Here is a 17525-nt window from a genome sequence, read left to right on the forward strand (position 1 = left end):
AGAAAAGTGAAAATATAAAGGGTGAAAAATGTTGCTAGTTGTGGTTGGGTGTGAGTTATGAACAGAGGCAACCATTTCTTTGGGGTTTATTTTTGCAAATGTTTTATTCTAGCTGTAGAAGAATTTTGGGGTTTTTTTATGTTTTGGGAGCTTCTGTATTTTTGTTTCGTCTAAACATTTTGTTTAGGATAAGAAGTTAAATTCCTCAGTACAATTTAAAACTTCATCTTATTTGCTGTTAGAAGACTCTACCTGCTTGTGTTTTTGCATGAGATGGACTGGTTTTGTAGTATCTCCCAGCAAAGGTCAATGTTGTACTGGAATAATCTGAAATAACATGCTGACACTTGCGTTTTGTGGAGCAAAAGTACAGTCTAAACCACCAAGATATGGTTACCTTGGCACGTGACACAAAGTGAAAGTATTAGACCATCTATTTAGGTAAAACTCCTAGTGAAGAGAAGGTCTGAAGAGGGAACTTTGCAATTAACTCCTAATCTACTTTGAGATATTGCAGTAATATCTTGATCAAAGTCTGTGATATTTGGCTTAAAATACGAGAGGTTGGCTTTGGAGGATTCATCAATACTGTGAATGTAAGGAAGCGATATATAATAAGAAGAATGTGTAGGGATGAGCCAGACAGGGCAAAATGACATGAAAGATCTCTTCAATTTAAGAAGCTTCTGAAAACTTAGTTATTGTCATTGTAAAATAGCAACATAAGCAACATAATGCCTTTGCAATTTGTTTTCAAAATTTTCTAATTCTTAGTGGAATTTCTCCTTTTTGTTGTAAATTAAGCTGTTTACATGAAGCTGCTCCGTTTGGTGAGATGCTATATATACATATTCCATATTTTTAAGGGAGAGCTGCAAGTACTTGTCAGCTGTGCAACACTTCATCATCTCCTTGCAAAGTTGTGCACAGTACACCCTGAACCTGTGTGCTCGGGTAGTAGCCACTAGCCTGGGGTGCTGAAGATTATCAGGGGAGGATGCTTGGAAGAAAGCATTAGAATTTGTTGTTGGCTAGACTGTTCAAATATATCTGAAGTGTTTAAAGCTTGTTTTTGTTTTTTTTTTTTTTTCCCCCCTTGGAAAACCACTTCAACTGTAATGGTTTTTTTGAGCTTTAAACATTTTTTCCCTTTATGTTCGTCTCAGCTTTGCCTTTCCTATTAGTTTTACTGTATCTACTTAACTCTTACTGAGTACTTCAATAATGAAGTCTGAGTTACAAGTAACACACACCTGAAATAACTGATTCACTGTCATTTTGTCAGTGTTAAAAACTGTTTATTGGAATAAAGAGTCACATTGTCATTTATGGTGTGACCATCTAGACTATATCAGCCTAGTTTATAACTCATGAAGAGTCATACATGTTAACTATTTAACTGATGTAACATTTTGCTGTGGGTAGCATCTGGATACAAATTGCATAAATTGAAACATATCTATAGTAATTTGGATGTTGTAGTATAATAGTTCAATCAAGTTCAGTTGCACAGAATATCCCACCAAGAATTTCAAGTTATATTCCCTTTGTAGAACTGATTTCCAAATGTCTGCCTACCTAGAATGGACAGCAGTTAAAGTAGTTTTGCTGCAAAATAACAGAAAATGTAATTGGTTGGATTTTTAACATTGCAGAGTGAGACGCAATTTTGTTGAAAAGATAAATAGCTAGAAATATGTAGGAAAATAATGTATGCGGGAGGCTCAGGAGCTCTGAAAAACAATTGGTTTACCAATTATTTTGGAAAAAAGATGAAAATATTTTCCTTCTTTTTTTATTTAAGCAAATTTAGAAAAAGAGTAATTCTACAATTTAGAAAGCTTGCTAGTTTAAAGGTATGAATTTTATGTTTGTATAAGGCATGTTGCCAGTTCACTTCTAAAATTATATTCTATCTGTGTCAAATTTTTCACATCAGGGGTTCATGACAATGTCAGGAGTTAAATAAGCAATAATTCAATTTTGCAGCTTTTCTTAAAAGCTGCTTGGTAACAAAAATTAATTATTCGGAGTAACTATTTAAAATTAAGCTGAAAATTGCTAAATTTGCAGACGTAAAAGAAGGAACTGAAGTGGAGAGAATAAAAGTCCAAACTCTGCTTTTAAACTTTCTCAGAGCACTACAAAGGCTAATCTGTGCATATCTTCAAAGCTGACTGTGATGCTGTTTTGAGTTCCTTGGGTTCAGCTAATCTTCTGGATGATTTGGGTACTTGTATATATGGTGGCTATGGTTCCTGGATTGGTTTCTCTTCAGTGGTCAGGTGCTTGGGTAGCTTCTGTCTTTGACCCTCAGAGGCTTTCCTGGAGTTTGGTGGACTTCTTGACTTGACTGTCACCTCTAGTGTGTAGATACATTCAGAAGTAGACTCGGTATTTGGCTCTAACCTGAAGGTGTAAAGTATTCTGTTGGCTCCTTGCTGTTTTCTTGACTTCATTTACCTGGATTATGACAAGGAAATCATACCCCCAAGCATGATCTACTTGTAGTATCCCAAGGAGACACCAGCCGGTTAATTGTCTTTTATATAAAATTAGCCCATAAATGGATATGATTTATTCAGCAGTGAAAGAGCTCACAAACAACAAATACAATATATTATTTTATTCTATTGTTTCCAGTTTGTTTCAAAACCATGAGGGCTAGAGAATCCTTGATTTTTGTTTTAATTGTGTAGCCAAGATTCTGTAGCAGATTTAAAGGTGATAATGACTAAAAAGACAACAACAGCTCACTAATCATACTGTTTTGGGGATTTGAGTGAAATTATTCTGCCCAGTAGCTGACCATTTTGCAAGACAGCACACAGTGAAGGAAAGAATTTCACGTAATAATGTTTATACAATTCTCACAGTCTCATAACCATGACAGTATTCAAAATAGGTAAATTAATATCACTTAAGTACAATTCAAACAATATCGTTTACACCTGACAGAATTTTTATTCCACTGAGATTAAAGAAAAAAAGGAGTATAATTTAAAAAAAATATTCAAATCTGTCCATTTGCATTAGGAAATATATCTCTGAGTATATTATGCAGCTGATTTATGAAGGGACTTTTAAAATCTCTGTAACTCCAGTGTATGACCATTGAATAATCCTTTTTTGTTTGTTTCTCACAGTGCCCTTTACAGATGGGTCATTACTCTCTCTGCCATCTGGCAGATAGAAACAAGGCACAGAGAAGGGCTGGTGTGACAGAGGAATTAGCTTAATTGTTTTGAATCCTAGCCTACTTTCCTCACTAAAGCAGAATTTTAGGAATTCAGCTGACCCAAAAAATAATTCAGTTTTGTGGTTTAAATAGACATACTCTAACATGATAAAATAATGTACCCTATCTATTTTAGTAAATGTAGTATATCAGTCATTTTTACACTTCTAGAAATTAACATATCTGTAAGTTGGTTTTGTAATGGAAATTGAACTTCATAAATGTAGTCTGTGAAAATGAGGTAGATATCTGTGCTGGCACGTATAAAAACTAATGGTTTCCATAGAGAATCACAGATAGGGTGAAAGAATGACAGATATTTATAAAACATAGAAATGATGTTTCTTTTATATATTATTTTTATATATATTACTTTGAACAAATTACTACTGTCTTTCATTCAGTTAGTATCCTACCCAGACAAGTAATATGTCTGCAAATGTACTTTTCCCTGTGAGCAGCTGCATTCATCTTGCTTTCACAGTTTAACTTTCTATATGTCTGTGCATGGATTTGTTGCCATTTTTTTAAGGGAAAGATCTCATTGCCAAGTTTGCTGAAGAAACATTCTATATAAAAATAATGCTTTTTCAAATGTTTTTACAGCATCTGTAAAAGTGCTAAAGAGTATGTGTGAAAACTTTTATAAGTATGCAAAGCCGAAAAAAATTAGAGTCTGCGTCGGGACGTGGAACGTCAATGGGGGGAAGCAGTTTCGAAGTATTGCCTTTAGAAATCAGACCCTCACTGACTGGCTTCTAGATGCACCAAAGTTAGCTGGTATTCATGAATTCCAAGGTAGGATTTGTATTCTGTCAATTTTTTCTTGAAAACTCTAATTTTCATAATTAGATCATAAACATTAAAATAGATATACGAGTTCTTGATTCTTAATTATAAACAACAAAGAGCCTTTTTAATATTTAAATGCAGATCGCAAAAGCAAGCCTGTAGACATATTTGCCATTGGATTTGAAGAAATGGTGGAGTTAAATGCAGGAAACATTGTGAATGCCAGGTAGGTGATACAATATATACAATACTAGTTTAGTTGATAATCACATTTTTTGAGTAAAACATTATTTAAAATTCTTTTTCTCCTGTTTTGTAATGGTTGGGATTGGTCTGGATTAATTTTTGACTGTATTCCAGTTCTCTCTGCCAGTTTCTGTGCCAGGATTGCAGGCTTCATCACAGATTTCTCTAGCAAAGCTATGATCACTTAGATCATGTATAATGTAATCTCAAGGATCCAAACAGTCAATACTTGACCATATTTTGGATTGCACCTTCAGCAGCCCCTCAACTTTTTCCTTCATTTAACACTTTGGAGGAATTTACTTCCAATGCTCATAGTGTTCTGCAGTGTCTGTGCCTTCCTACTGCTGGGAGCAGCAAGTCCTGTGAAATTCCTTCCAAAAGCATGTATTGTTGGTATGACTTTTATATAGTGTGTTGCATCAGATTTTGATCTGTGTAAAGCAAGGCTTCCTTCCATATTGTCAGTTTTTGCTGTCATTCCGTGTATCACATGTATCTATCATCATGGAGTTCACATTTTTTGCCCCTAGAGGAGTGGGTTATGAAAATATATTTTTACTAGTGATTGGTGATACCAGTGATGAAGTCTTTATGTGTAGTCCTGGGACTGTATTCACTTTGTCCATGGTTTTGTCTGCCTGTTTTGCATGTTTTCTGGTGTTTAGCAAGCTTCAACACAGCCTTTGCACAGGCTTTTGTCTTGCGGACAAAGTGGCAGTTTGTCATCACCTAATTTCACACTATGACTAGTTAACGCCGACTCCAGGTCTGATGTTTTTCATTTATATCCAATGTTAGCTCTGAAAACCATAGTCTACTACGTCTCCAAGGAAATTTTTTCTTGATTTCTTCTTCCAGTATTGGGTGAGCTCTGGGCTAGGAAGTAACTCCCTACAAAAATTCTTAGGTTTTGCTCCTCTAGTCAGAAATACAGGCTCCTAACATTGTCTGTGGTATAGAGAAAAGTAAGGCAGCATTTTACGAAGCTGAATTTGAAATGAAGGTGTCATGATAGTCTTACAGCCAGTGTCTCTGTTAAGGAAGCATTTGAGTACCATTCATGACTTGGCTTTGGCTCACTATCCCAAGGTTTAGTTAAGATTTGTATGAAGTTATTCAACTAGATCAACAGTTTATGTACCTGCTTAATTTGATTTCTTTTAAAACTGGTGTTTTTTAAATCTCACTGGTAGCACAACCAATCAGAAGCTCTGGGCTGCTGAACTGCAGAAGACTATATCAAGAGATTACAAGTATGTGCTGCTGGCTTCTGAGCAGTTGGTGGGCGTCTGCCTTTTTGTGTTCATCAGGCCCCAGCATGCTCCTTTTATCAGGTCAGTGAACATACAGCTGTGCCCAAGCTGGGTCACCTTCAGTTTGCTTTGTATTGCAAGCTAACATAGAAGTGTACTAAGAAGCATATGGGACTCTGAAAGAACAGTTCCATCTTCTGAGGAACTAGTTGCTTGCATTTTTTTATCGTAGTTTCTAAATGCCTCATCAATTGCCAAGAAAGCTTGAAAAGCTGAAGTGTTATATTGTTACCTGCTCAATAGCTGTTGGCATTTTTAAAAAATAGCCCAGTGGGCTTGCTGCTGAAAGAACAATGTGAAAATGTTCTCTTACCAACACAATGTCATAATTATGTCATACATACTTAAGGCTGTTAACTACTGTGCCATTGTATTTGAAGGTGTAATAGTTGTTTAACTCTTTCAGGGATGTTGCTGTTGATACTGTAAAGACTGGGATGGGAGGAGCCACTGGTAATAAAGGTGCAGTAGCAATTCGGATGTTGTTTCATACATCCAGTCTTTGCTTTGTCTGCAGTCATTTTGCTGCAGGTCAATCACAAGTTAAAGAGAGAAATGAAGACTTCGTAGAAATAGCTCGCAAGCTTGGTTTTCCAATGGTAAGCAACAGTGTTCAAATTCCATAATGAATGAGAAGTTAAACCCTTTGAGCTCCAGCAGTGTCATCCAAAAGCTCTGTTTGGTTGGTTGGTTGTTTTTTTCCCCTCCCCAGATTCCTGTGGAAATCAGATTTCCTTGAGTGAGAAGTCTCAGAATTGATCAAGTTCCCACAATTTTTATTAAAATAGATACAGAAAGAATAGACCTTTCCAGTGCAATGACTGATAGAGATGGAGAAGTGTGAATTCACGTGCATTAGGCATCAAGGATTTACCATAGCAAAACCACTATAGGATTCTATGTGAATCTATAAAGATTTATATGATATGCAGTAGACTGTTGTAGGCACCGGAGCTAATCAACTATGAGAAAAAAAATCCATGGGAAACAGCACCATTTTCAGGACACAAGAATGATTTTTAACTCATTTTAACTTCTTGTTTATTCATTTTTGTCAAGTTGAATTGTACAGTTCTGTACTATATTCTCATAAAGAATTATCAAACACCAAGTAAACACTTGATAATTTTATCAGTGCAACGAAATGCTTCCTTGAGACTTAAAGCTGTCTTAAATTTTGTAGTCAAACTGTCTTTTGTTAGTTTCTATGCAGGAGCCTGACATTGTATTTTACAGGGGTTTTTTAATTTCTAAATTTGTTCCCATGGTTATGTTTCAGTTTTTCTTGAAAGTACTGCATTCTTATGGTCCCCAGAAACAGCTTCCTAAATCTGCTTTGATTTACTTAAGGGCAATGGAAAAATCAAACAAAGAGGGAAGTGAAAGTTCTCACTTTAAACCCCAGGCTTTGTTTAAACTAACAGAGCCCTTCTGTTTCTCCCTAGCCATGAAAATTGTATGTAACTGAAAAGTCGTCTTCAATTAAATCTGAATAATAAAGCCCTTGATTTGCAGTTTGTCAGGATATTGTGCCACAAGATCCCAGGGTAGTGTTTTGTTCTCCTTTGTAACGTCTTTGTGACACAGGTAGCAGTCATCATCTTAGAGCAGACTTCTAAAACAGGAGTTGAAGAGTTTTAGAATCCAATTCAGATGATTCATGTTTCTTTAGAAATGCAAACTACATAAGGAATGTTACTTCTTTCATATTCTGTATGTGTGAATACCATATGGTTGGCTATGTTGTTCTAACCATATGAACACTAAATACTAACATATATTTCAGTTGTCCTCATCAGCTAGATATGATGCATATTTTACAGTTAAAATCTGAACTTCTGCACCTGGAAGTAGTAAATTTGTCACTTGGTTGTTTTTAACTTCACTGTGTGTTTCTGTTTGACAGGGAAGGATGCTCTTTTCCCATGACTATATCTTTTGGTGTGGTGACTTTAATTATCGAATAGATATTCCAAACGAGGAGGTTAAGGACCTAATACGACAACAGAACTGGGATCCCCTTATTGCAGGAGACCAACTTATCAATCAGAAAAATTCTGGACAGGTATCTTAAAAATGTTACCACACTTAAGAATGCTTCAGTTTTCTTTTTGGCTTTAGGAAATTTCTCTGGTGCTTCTGTAAATCTGTATCCTCCTCAGCATGTTTTACTTCCCACTTTTGTCCAGGTAGTGGTATGGAAGGGTGGGACACAGCAACATTTAGTGACTTACTCATAGTAACTGACCTGAAGAGGCAATGATACAAATACAGTGACTAGCTGTAGGAGTGAAGCTTTTCTTTCTCTCCTGAAAAAAAAAGGGAACTCTGTCATTTCTTTAGAACTTCCAGTTGGAGTTTACCAAATGTAATATTTTTTCTCTTTATCAGGTGCAATTATTTTTAAAAATATTTACAGAAGTTCTTCTGGTAATGTTACTGTTTACTTTAAATTGCTGCAGTAATAGGTCTAATGCTGTTACTGTCATTCTGTTGGAAAAAAAAATAATCCGAATGGTAGCCTTTTTACTTACAAAGGGCATGGAATAACAGTCTGAAGAGATCTTCAGATTTACGATTTTTAGGGTTTCTTGCAAGGCAGCATGTAGCAATTAAAGGAATATTTGTAATGAATCAAATTTTGTATGAAAGTGTATATTCTTTCTTTCCAGCTTTATGTGGGAATGCTGTAGATGGTAAAATGAGAGACAATCCTCTGTTGTCAGTTTTGTCTGCTTGCCAGCACTTTGATCATAAACAGTGTTTCTTCTGAACTAGAGTTTTCTTCCATTTGTGCTGGTGTCTTGTGCACCAGAAAAGGAGGCAAAACACTTGATAATTTGTAATTTTTTTTTTTTTAAATAGCCCAGTTCCTAGAGCAAGAGAGATACATGTTCAAATGGGCAGACAGCATTACTGTCTGTTAATTTGGCCAAAACAAGAGGTGTAGAGGTCTTGGGGACACTTATAGCAGTTCTAAAGTTGGAAGGATCTCTGTAAACTACAGGGACATGGAAAACACTCCAAATAGTCTCCTGGCTGGGGTGTGAAGAAAGGGCGGTATTGCACTGTTCGGGTAATATTCCATTATTTGGAAGTAGCTGGCTGGGCGGCAGGGGCTATCAGCTGGCTGGTGAGGGTTGTTGCACGTGGCTGTTAACCGGTGTATCTGCTGTGCAGGAAAGGCATTTATACAGCCACTTTCTTTGTAAAAGTAGGTTAAGAAATAATTACTGTGAGGCAAAGAAATTAATAAATTGTCTTAGAAGTTGTGGATCTTGACATTGATTTTTAAATTGACTGGATTTCATTTTATATTTCCAACAAGAAAATCAGGCTAACCTGTCATTTGATGCAGACTTGACTGTAGGATCTAAGTTAGATTTACATTTTACAGCTCTGATAGGAAGTAAAACTGCCTATACAAGATTAAACTTGAGACTGGAGCTGATCAAGTTAACTAAAGGATTTTAGCTTATGTATAGTTTAAACACTTAAAGAGTGAGCAAATCTCCTGGCTTTCTAGGGTCTTGTGTCAGTTGACTATATCTGTTTATGTTGCAAAGTATGTAATCAATTTTTCTGATTCCTTTCAACTGACTCTGTATCTCTAAATACCGTATGTACTCTTGGTAGATAATTTAACATGATACCTCTTTTTATTCTGTTTTCCTATTCAGCTGAGAATAAATGGTGATACTATCTCTCTAATCTTTCAGTTCATATTGAGTGTATTAAGGACTCTCTTTTTTTTTTTTTTTTTTCTTCCTCCCTTAACTCCTGTCTATTTGTGGGGCATCTTGTGTCAGTTTGGGGGAATGCTCTGCATGTTCAGATAGGTACATAAAATACAAACCTTCATTCCCAACTTTTGCTGACATGAGCAACTAACCAACTAACTAAAATTCTGTGGACAGCACCTGTGTTCTGGATGACCTCAAGTTCTGAACAACATTGGAGAAACAGTAGGTTGCTCGTGAGCCTGGGTTTAAAGATATAAATGTTGACACACCTCTGTTTAACGATGGTCTATCTGGGTCACTAGTTAGTCTTAGTGGCAACTGTAGAATGTTTTCAGCAGATAAAATTTGGAGAAGAATTCATATTATCAAATTAATTTTTTTTTTTTTTTTTTAGATGTGTATACAGGTTTTCACTGTTAGAAAAGAGAATTCTCATTAGTTTCAAGCTGTTTCCCATCTGTTTTTGTCTTCTGGCATGACATATAACTGCTTTGTTTCTTACAGATTTTTAGGGGATTTTTGGAAGGGAAAATAAATTTTGCTCCTACATACAAATATGATCTGTTTTCTGATGACTATGACACCAGTGAAAAATGTCGCACACCGGCCTGGACAGATCGTATTCTTTGGAGGAGAAGAAAATGGCCTTTTGACCGATCAGGTTTGAACGCTTCCTTAAATTGTTTAAAATATTCTTTAACTGTCTTACAGAAACAATTTAGTGAGATTCACAGTGCCAGTGATTCTGAGCTCCTATCCCTGACTTCGTATGAGGCAGAAAGTTTATAACAGCTTCTGCAATAAATACAGTAACACTGTTAGAGATACCAGTTACTGATATTTCAGTAGTTCAAAAGGAACTTCTGTTTTTTTTTCTGTAAAACAGTGGGTTTGGTTTACTTTCTTTTTTCTCTTTTTACAAATAGCTTATTTTTTAAAGCATATTCTTACAATCACTGTATTTTTCCCTTTTGTTTTCATTAATACTGATTGCAGCCGAAGACCTGGACCTTCTGAATGCTAGTTTTCATGATGACAGTAATGTCCCTTATACGTGGAATCCTGGTACTTTGTTGCACTATGGAAGAGCAGAGCTGAAAACATCTGATCATAGGTTTCAGTTTTATTTTATACATAACTTCCTAATCATTGAAGATTTAATATTCATGTTATATATTTTGTTGCTCAGATACTCTGCTTACAAATTTTTCCTGTGTATGTTTTTCCAAGGCCTGTGGTTGCACTGATTGACATCGATATATTTGAAATTGAAGCGGAAGAGAGACAAAAAGTTTATAAGGAGGTGATCGCAATGCAAGGACCACCTGATGGTACTGTAATGGTCTCCATCAGAAGTTCTTCAGCAGAAGAAAACTATTTTGGTGATAACTTGATTGATGATCTTCTTCAAAAATTTGCAAGCTATGGTGAAGTTATACTTATAAGGTTAAAAAGACTTTTTACTTTTAATCTCTATCCCTCTTCATTATTCCCATCTATTTCCTGAATAAAGTTACTTTCTTAGCAGGCATTTCAGTTATGATCTGCTTCATTTTTAAGATTTAGATTTCAACTTTAATGTCTGTGCAGTAAAAAATTATTTTTACATACCTGAATATGTCTCACTTTTCAGACTTAATTTTTCCAGATACTCTTTATTTCTGAGATAGAGTATCATACTGACCTTGTTAGAAATCAGAGTTAAAATTTGTTATTTACGTGATTTTATACAAATTTTGTATTCTAAAACTAGGTTAGTAGTTTTAAATGAACTGAAGATGAGAGGATCCCCCTGAATGTTGAATTTTCACCAAGCTGTTAATTGAACTATAAGTATTGTGGTATTTTGTTTGGGTTTTGTTTTTTTTTTTTTTGGAGGGTTGATTTGTTTGCAGAAGACTAGGAGCATAGTCCCAAGTCCATAGTGTGATGTAATGTGGAACACCTAATACAAATATCTAACCTGTAGCCACAGGATTACTACTGAATGTGTAACTGTAGTCACATAATTTTTAAGAGGACAGTGCTTCCTCTGTGTGATATTTACCTGGTTCTTGTTTGTTGTTGTTGCAGGGATACATTCATTAAAGCTTATTAGCCAATTATATATATTTTAATGAACTCAACAATTCTTCTCCATCAAGTGAAATACTGAAAAAGCTTTAAGATAAGGGGCTTCAAAAGTTATTAGGTAGGATAAAGTATTTTAATTATTGTTTCCAATGGACTTTTCAGGTTCGTGGAAGACAAGATGTGGGTAACATTTTTGGAAGGAAGCTCTGCTTTGAATGCTATGAATTTGAATGGTACTGAGGTAATGTAAAAATTACTGAACCTGCATACAGCAAGAGAAAATCCAACTTTTTAAAGAATATTTGGCTGGGTTGGGTTTTTTGTTTGTTTGGTTTTAATTCTTAAAACTTTTTCATGTTTCATACTAGTCTGTTGCATCTAATCTTTGGTTTTTACTTTTGATAGCCACATTGCATTATTTTGAGCTTCAAAAGCCAGTTGAGAGAAGTACCAAACTTAATTTATTTTTTGGAGGAGGACTGATAGAGAAATGAATTCTCTAACAATTGAGGGGCATCTTCATCAAATGAGGGATTTTAATTTTTTTTTAATGATTTAAAAAGCAGAGGTTTTTCCTTGAGTTTGTAGTATGAACCAGTTTATCATATTTATAGCTTGCAGTTATTTAAAATTCAGCACTCCTGTACTGCAATCACTTAAAAATGTCAAAAATTCAGCTGTCATCTACTTCCGTTGGGACAGTATTGAAACTCTGTAAAAATTTTAGTTTTGATCTTCAAATGCTTAATGATCTATGTTCCTGTTAGATTCTGTAATGTGAGGATCCATCTGCAAACATCACATTTGCTGAGAGTTTCACTGACAGTCCATGCAGGATAGGAGCTCAGTGTCATGTGTCAGTTTTCAGAATGAAGGCGTGCTGTTTTATCAGTCTCTAAAAATGACTTTATTCATGTAGTTTATAAGCAGGTCTGTTTTTCTTTACAAAAAGTAGTGTTGCCATTGAAATAAAGAAACCAGAAGCTTTCATACTAACTGAAAAGGAAAATTTTAAGAGACATTAGTTTTTCTTTAGAAAAATATTAAATAGTTGTAATTAACAGTTTAAACCACACAATTTCATTTTGATAATTAAATACATTTAAAAGCATAATAATTTTTGTGACATGTCACTGTCATTGTTTCATTCTAGAAATTCTTATAACATTATTTGTGATATTTTCAGTAATATATATTTTTTTCTTTTTAAATTTAGTATGCTGAATGATAATGTTCTTACTCTTAACAATTTCTGGTTTGTACATACCTTTTTGGAAATTCAGCTACAAGGAAGGACTATAAATATAAGCTTGAAAAATCCCGATTGGATCAGAAGTCTGGAAGATGAAATGAATCTAGAGAAGATTAATATTGGGCTGCCTTCATCGACAAGCTCCACTTTACTTTGCGAAGATGCTGAGGTTACTGCAGACTATGATATGGAAGGTTTGTTGAAATAAAGTATTCCTTGTTTTGAAATGCTTACAGTCCTAAATAATATGGTTAATTTAATGCATATATCAGTACTTTAAGAAGTTTACGCCTGTATAAAACATATAAATTAGAAATCCCATTATTTCCAACAGTATCTTGAACACTTGTTGAGCAGTGTCAGTTTGCACTGTATCTCTAGGTTTTACTAATTTGCTGACATTCTCTATTCTGCTGACTTTATCCTGTAACTTACACTCTCAGGAGCACTTCATTCAAGCAACTTCTGTTGTTCATGGAGACACCCTATAGGCAGGATATACACAACTTCATAGAGCAAAGCAATTATTTTTTTTGCCAATACACATAATAGATTAATAGGACTAAGGAGCTCCCATGCTAAGTGTTGATGTGCTTACCCCCCCCAAGTACCTCTTGGTGTCCCTTTGGCAAGGAGGCAAATAAGAGTCAGTCAAGGAAACCTTCATCCTCAGTTGTTCCTTGGAACAAGCTGATCTTCAGCACTGATGAGTTGCTGGTTTCTGTCTGTTTTGGATTTTCCCTGAAGGGTTTTTATATCTTTTAATGTCATACTTTTCTAGCGGAATCCTCAAGTTGCTGAGTATCACTGTTGCAGCAATTGTACCTCTGCATTTTGCCTTTTCTTTACTTGCATGTTTCTAATCCATGTACTTTGTCACAACTTCTGTTTTTAATCTATTAACTAATTTGCTTTTATGAAAGGTCTGCTTCGCTCTCTTCTCTACATTAAAATATATTCTTCTTATCCTTGGCAAATAAAACAGCTGTTTTTCAAACAGCAGCAAAAAACCCACACACACCTTACCTGCTGACTCTTCCTGTGTGTATTGCATTTCCAAATGTATTTTACAGGGTTGTTTTTTTGTAATTTCTTGAACAGATGCACTTTCTAGATGTAGTAATTGTGTCTATATTGATTTATTCTAACCTTGAGTAGTTCATTTGCTTTGAATTTCTATCCAGGCTTCTTAGTGGCAAACATGTTGCAAAAGCTTCAGGGAAAGATATGGCAGCTTTGCATACTGGAAAGAGTAGACTGAGGGTTTTTTTGTACAGGTGTTTCATAGAGGGAGATACATTTTGGTAAGGGTACAGATGTGGGAAACCTGTATGAAAAGCTGGAATTTGCATTAGTCTTGGTGTCATAAGATACTTCATCTGTTTTCCAGTGCAGGTAGGAAACATAACAATTTAGACACCTATGTGATTGGTTGCTTTTTTTAATAGTCCTATGTGAAATGGTATGATTCCCTTAAAATGTGACATCTCAAATCCCACGAGACTCCTCTTGAGTCAAGAGCTAGTATCTAATTAGCAGCCTGGTTACTCTGTTACTGCTGAGCAGTGCAGGGTTGAAGCTGGAACTTCTGTAGAACTTTGTGTGTCATTCATGTACCTGAAGAGAGACAAGCCTAGGAGTTATGGGAGAAAGGATTACTGTGGTCTTAGTGGAGTGTGATGGGATAATTGTCTATTTTAGGCATTTTGAATGTCAACATAAAAATATTCTAAATTGACAATTTACTTTTTAAAGGCATGTTCATGTTGAACCTTTTTTTTTGAACATCATTCCACCTTTTCAAACAGAAGATATTACAAATAGCAAATATCTTGGAATCCTCTGCCCAGCCTTCTGAAGAAGGATAAGACAAGCTTGCCATCTGTTGCAAACCAGGGAAATAATTCTTGCAAAGGTCTTTGTAAAGCTAACTGTTTCTTAGATTAAGCGACATTACAGTTGCCACCTTACTATAATTACCTATAATATATATTGTGCATTTGGAGTATTTTTAACTAGTTTGAGTACAGATGCATTCTTCATGTGTAATTTTATGATGCGAGAATCATACTTTGGTTGTTGAGCTAATTCCTTGGAACTTGAAGGCTTTTTGCAGTAAATCTCATGCCCAGAATCAGTTTATAATTTCCCCCCTTTTTAAAATAAGTAACTATTGTTCCTTTTATTTTACATGCTTTTTCTTTTTTGGGGTGGGGTTTACTATTTAGGAGACATTGATGACTATAGTGCTGAAGTAGAAGAAATCCTTCCTCAGCATCTACAGCCGACTTCAAGCTCTGGTCTTGGAACCTCCCCAAGCTCCTCACCACGTTCCAGTCCCTGTCAATCCCCTACGCTGTCAGATGGACCTGCGCTCCCAGTGAGACCAAGCCGAGCACCAACAAAAGCTCCTGGACCACCTGTTTCTACACACAGTGTGTATTATTACCTTGCTCAACCACTGCTATTGCTCCTCTGCAGTCTGGCAGCTGTATGGTCCGGTGGTAGAATACTAGCTTATAGGTTATTTTTGATAGAGCTTTTAGATTAATATAAAAAGCTATTCTTGTCATTATCTAGCATTTTAGGCATAAGTGGCCTTGGGGAAATCACCTCATTCTTTGTATCTCAGTTTTCCTAATGGACAGTGGAAGAGCTTTGTTTTCTGACTCTTATTTAGTGTACAGTCCACTGATCTACGCTGCTGCAAACTACATAACGCACTCTAGTTCTTCAGCATTTCATCATGAAAGAGACATCTCAAAAAGTTATGTGATTAATGGGCTTTCTAAGGCAATTAATTTGAAAGCTCTGTTCAAAAATTCTGTTGCAATATGTCAGTATAATCCTAGTTCACTTTAGTCATATTCTTCAAACACAGCCTATTTCAATTAATGCTTCTGTCAGCTGTAATATGTAAATTGTAATCAGTAGATTTATCAATTGAGTGTATGAAATGGAATACAAAAGCTTCTGTTTAAACACAACTTTATTTTAGTGACAAAGTGGACATTTAGAATTAGTGTTTGGAATGGCTTCTAGAACAGTTTATTTCAGTGTAATTTGGAGTAACTTTACATAGACTGCTAAAATGCCTTCAGAATTCCCCTTGTGACATTTTTTCCCAGAGCACTTAGTTCATAGATAAGGATCAAAATAAAAATTTGGAACTCTGCAATTTGTAAAAATGTTCAGGATTGCATGAAAAGCATGTACTGATTAAAGCATATGAGACAAAAATCTCTGTTTAGGAAATCTGCTTCTTTTCACCATTGATTTATTCCTCTTGTTTTCCCTCTCTCGCATACTTCTGTATCATTGTTTCCAGGGCTGGGGACAGACTGTCCTCTCTGTGAAAATAACTTGCTATTAGAAAAGCTTTACTGTCATTAGAATGTACAAGTGATTTATTTTTGCACTGTCTTCTGTCATGTTCTTCAGCTGAATTTCAGCTTGGTCCCCAGCAGAAAGAGCCTTCTCAGAGCTTGGAGCCTAAGCGTCCTCCACCACCTCGCCCCGTTGCTCCTCCTGCACGCCCTGCCCCACCACAGAGGCCGCCTCCGCCATCAGGTAATGTGGTGATGTATATCAGGTGGTCAGGAATATTTTGTTTCAAGTCTGTGAGATGAACTTTGAAGTCCACACCCAAACTACATACTGTATTGTTGGTCTGGAGCTCAATGGAACATACCATTTTTTCATTAAAATATTTAGTTGGTACATTTAATAGCAATAACAGCACTTTTCTGTTCCATTTATATATTACTGTCTTTGCTTAGTGAATAAGTTTTAAAATTTTATAAACTTGTTTTAAAGTTTAAAAATGTGGGCTTCCTACATTAGTGTTTACTCAACATTTTCATTTTTATAGCATCTTCATTTTTAAAATAAAAGATAAATAATCTTGTGCTTTCATTGGTTTATATTCCTTTAATTTTGGCATCAATATGTATGCATTTTATCACGTTCAAGTTTTTAATATAGAGTTCATCTGGATCAACTGAAAATGTAAACAGTTGAGCACTAAGTGAAACTGGATGTTCAGAAGCATATGGGCAACATCGATAATAACAAACTGACCTCTGTCATTTTTAACTTTCTCATTCTTTTTCTTCCCTCTTACTGTACTGATATTTTTCATTATTGCTGCATTCATTTCTTAAATACTGTAAGGCGGTAGGAGTCCTGCACCTGCTAGAAAAGAATTTGGAGGTAATGATTTTAATTGTTTTCGAATATGACTACGTAGAAAAACTACTATGGTGGTCTGTTGTGACAATACTTAATATGATGATGTCCAAAAGTATGAAAGTGGGTAATTCTTGAATGTCAATGTAATTTCTTTCTCGGGGTTTGTATCCCACTCTGAATTACATTTGACTTTTTAGTGAAAAAATATTTCTCCAGAAGTTGGTACATTATAGTCAGAGAGATTAAAGTGGTTCCAGGCTCTTATTACTGTGTCCTGGTCAAAATACACCCAGCTAACTTTTCTGTGAAAGTAGAAACCTGTCTTCAGTTGTGAAGAGGCTAGCTTTTTTTCCTCACAGTCCATGACAAGGAGCATTGTAACATGGATCGTGAGTGTAGCTACTTGCAGCGATTATCTGTTAATTAATTGTTCAAGTTGAAACTACTGCCGGTCTGGCACAGTCTTCCCCAGATGATCACCAGTTAACAGAGAGCTCCAGATCACTGAGCTATATTTGTCTTTAAGCTGAACGCTGACATATGGATAGCTTCTTTTCTGTTTCCAAGACTGGAATGTGCTCCTAAGCCCTTCCTAGAGACATGAAGCATCTTCCATAGTTCTTGGAACTAGCACGTACTTCAGACACGCAAACTCAGCAAAGGAATTTATTCAG

At 35.5% G+C, this 17525-nt stretch overlaps 1 protein-coding gene across 10 annotated transcripts in view; it reads left to right on the forward strand.

The window, feature by feature from the left end:
* The window catches only part of SYNJ1 (synaptojanin 1), a 69014-nt gene that overhangs the window by 32804 nt on the left and 18685 nt on the right, over nucleotides 1–17525 (forward strand). For 5 of the 10 annotated variants that reach the window (XM_042788869.1, XM_042788870.1, XM_042788873.1 and 2 more), the window contains exons 14-26: nucleotides 3845–4036; nucleotides 4172–4256; nucleotides 5473–5613; nucleotides 5999–6191; nucleotides 7499–7657; nucleotides 9840–9996; nucleotides 10332–10449; nucleotides 10566–10781; nucleotides 11571–11649; nucleotides 12692–12854; nucleotides 14889–15095; nucleotides 16102–16230; nucleotides 16834–16872. In XM_042788869.1, coding sequence (XP_042644803.1) covers nucleotides 3845–4036; nucleotides 4172–4256; nucleotides 5473–5613; nucleotides 5999–6191; nucleotides 7499–7657; nucleotides 9840–9996; nucleotides 10332–10449; nucleotides 10566–10781; nucleotides 11571–11649; nucleotides 12692–12854; nucleotides 14889–15095; nucleotides 16102–16230; nucleotides 16834–16872 — 1878 coding nt within the window. The remainder of the gene's footprint in view (nucleotides 1–3844; nucleotides 4037–4171; nucleotides 4257–5472; nucleotides 5614–5998; nucleotides 6192–7498; nucleotides 7658–9839; nucleotides 9997–10331; nucleotides 10450–10565; nucleotides 10782–11570; nucleotides 11650–12691; nucleotides 12855–14888; nucleotides 15096–16101; nucleotides 16231–16833; nucleotides 16873–17525) is intronic. The other 5 variants (XM_042788871.1, XM_042788874.1, XM_042788867.1 and 2 more) reach the window with 1 other exon arrangement.

This window comes from Tyto alba, unplaced genomic scaffold (assembly GCF_018691265.1).
Source record: "Tyto alba isolate M040663 unplaced genomic scaffold, T.alba_DEE_v4.0 Super-Scaffold_14, whole genome shotgun sequence".
Classification (NCBI taxonomy): domain Eukaryota; kingdom Metazoa; phylum Chordata; class Aves; order Strigiformes; family Tytonidae; genus Tyto; species Tyto alba.